This window comes from Eimeria mitis, genomic scaffold, assembly GCF_000499745.2.
Source record: "Eimeria mitis Houghton genomic scaffold, Emh_scaff3757, whole genome shotgun sequence".
Classification (NCBI taxonomy): Eukaryota; Apicomplexa; class Conoidasida; order Eucoccidiorida; family Eimeriidae; genus Eimeria; species Eimeria mitis.
Genome location: NW_013572097.1, coordinates 4854 through 5715, shown reverse-complemented (window position 1 = coordinate 5715; position 862 = coordinate 4854). Strand labels below are relative to the sequence as shown.

Sequence of the window (862 nt, the reverse complement as noted above, 5' to 3'; positions counted from 1 at the left end):
TTGCTGCTGCTGCAGCAGATCAATAGTTGCTGCTGCTGCAGCAGATCAATAGTTGCTGCTGCTGCAGCAGCAGCAAGTTCTTGTTGCTGCTGCTGCAGCAGCAAGTATTTTGCTGCTGCAGCAGCAATTTAAATATTTGCTGCTGCAGCAGCAGCAAACGAATGTTTGTTTGAAGGCAGTTTTGTTATGGAGACGAAAAACAAAAACAAAAAAAAAATAAAATAAATTTATAAATAAAAAATAAATAAAATAAACAAAACAAAAGAATAAAACAAAGAAAAAAAGAAACAAAATAAACAAAACAAACAAAATAAAATAGACAACCAACGAAACAAACAAAACCCTAAACCCTAAATCCAAATTAATATTCTAACCTAAACCCTAAACCCTAAACCCTAAACCCTAAACCACCAAAAAGCAAACCCTCAGCTGCCTATACACCCCACGCAAATCGTAGCTGTGCGTACACCGCAGTCCTTTGCTGCCAGCTGGCAACTTACAAAAACACAGAGCAGCAGCAGCAGCAGCAGCAGCAGCAGCAGCAGCGCGAGCTGCAGCAGCAGCAGCAGCTGCTGCTGCTGCTGCTGCTGCTGCTGTGCTTGTTGCTGTTGCTGCTGCTGAAGGCTCAGAGTCCAGCAAAACACCCCAGCTGCAGCGGGAGAAACAAAACACCTGCTTCCACCGCTGCAGCAGCAGCAGCTGTTGCTGCTGCTGTTGCTGCTGCTGTTGCTGCTGCTGTTGCTGCAGCTGTTGCTGCAGCTGTTGCTGCAGCTGTTGCTGCTGCTGTTGCTGCTGCTGTTCCAGCTGCTGCTGCTGCAGCAGTTGTTGGTGCTGCAGCTGCTGCTGCTGCAGCTGTTGTTGT

General features: G+C 46.6%; 1 protein-coding gene across 1 annotated transcript in view; it reads right to left on the bottom strand.

Annotated features, from left to right (window-relative positions):
• Nucleotides 1-625: 625 nt before the first annotated feature.
• Nucleotides 626-862, bottom strand: part of EMH_0069250 (uncharacterized protein) — a gene marked incomplete at both ends in the record, with an annotated part of 2869 nt that continues 2632 nt past the window's right edge. The window contains one exon of the mRNA XM_013498843.1: nucleotides 626-862. Within this exon, the coding sequence (XP_013354297.1) occupies nucleotides 626-862 (237 nt within the window).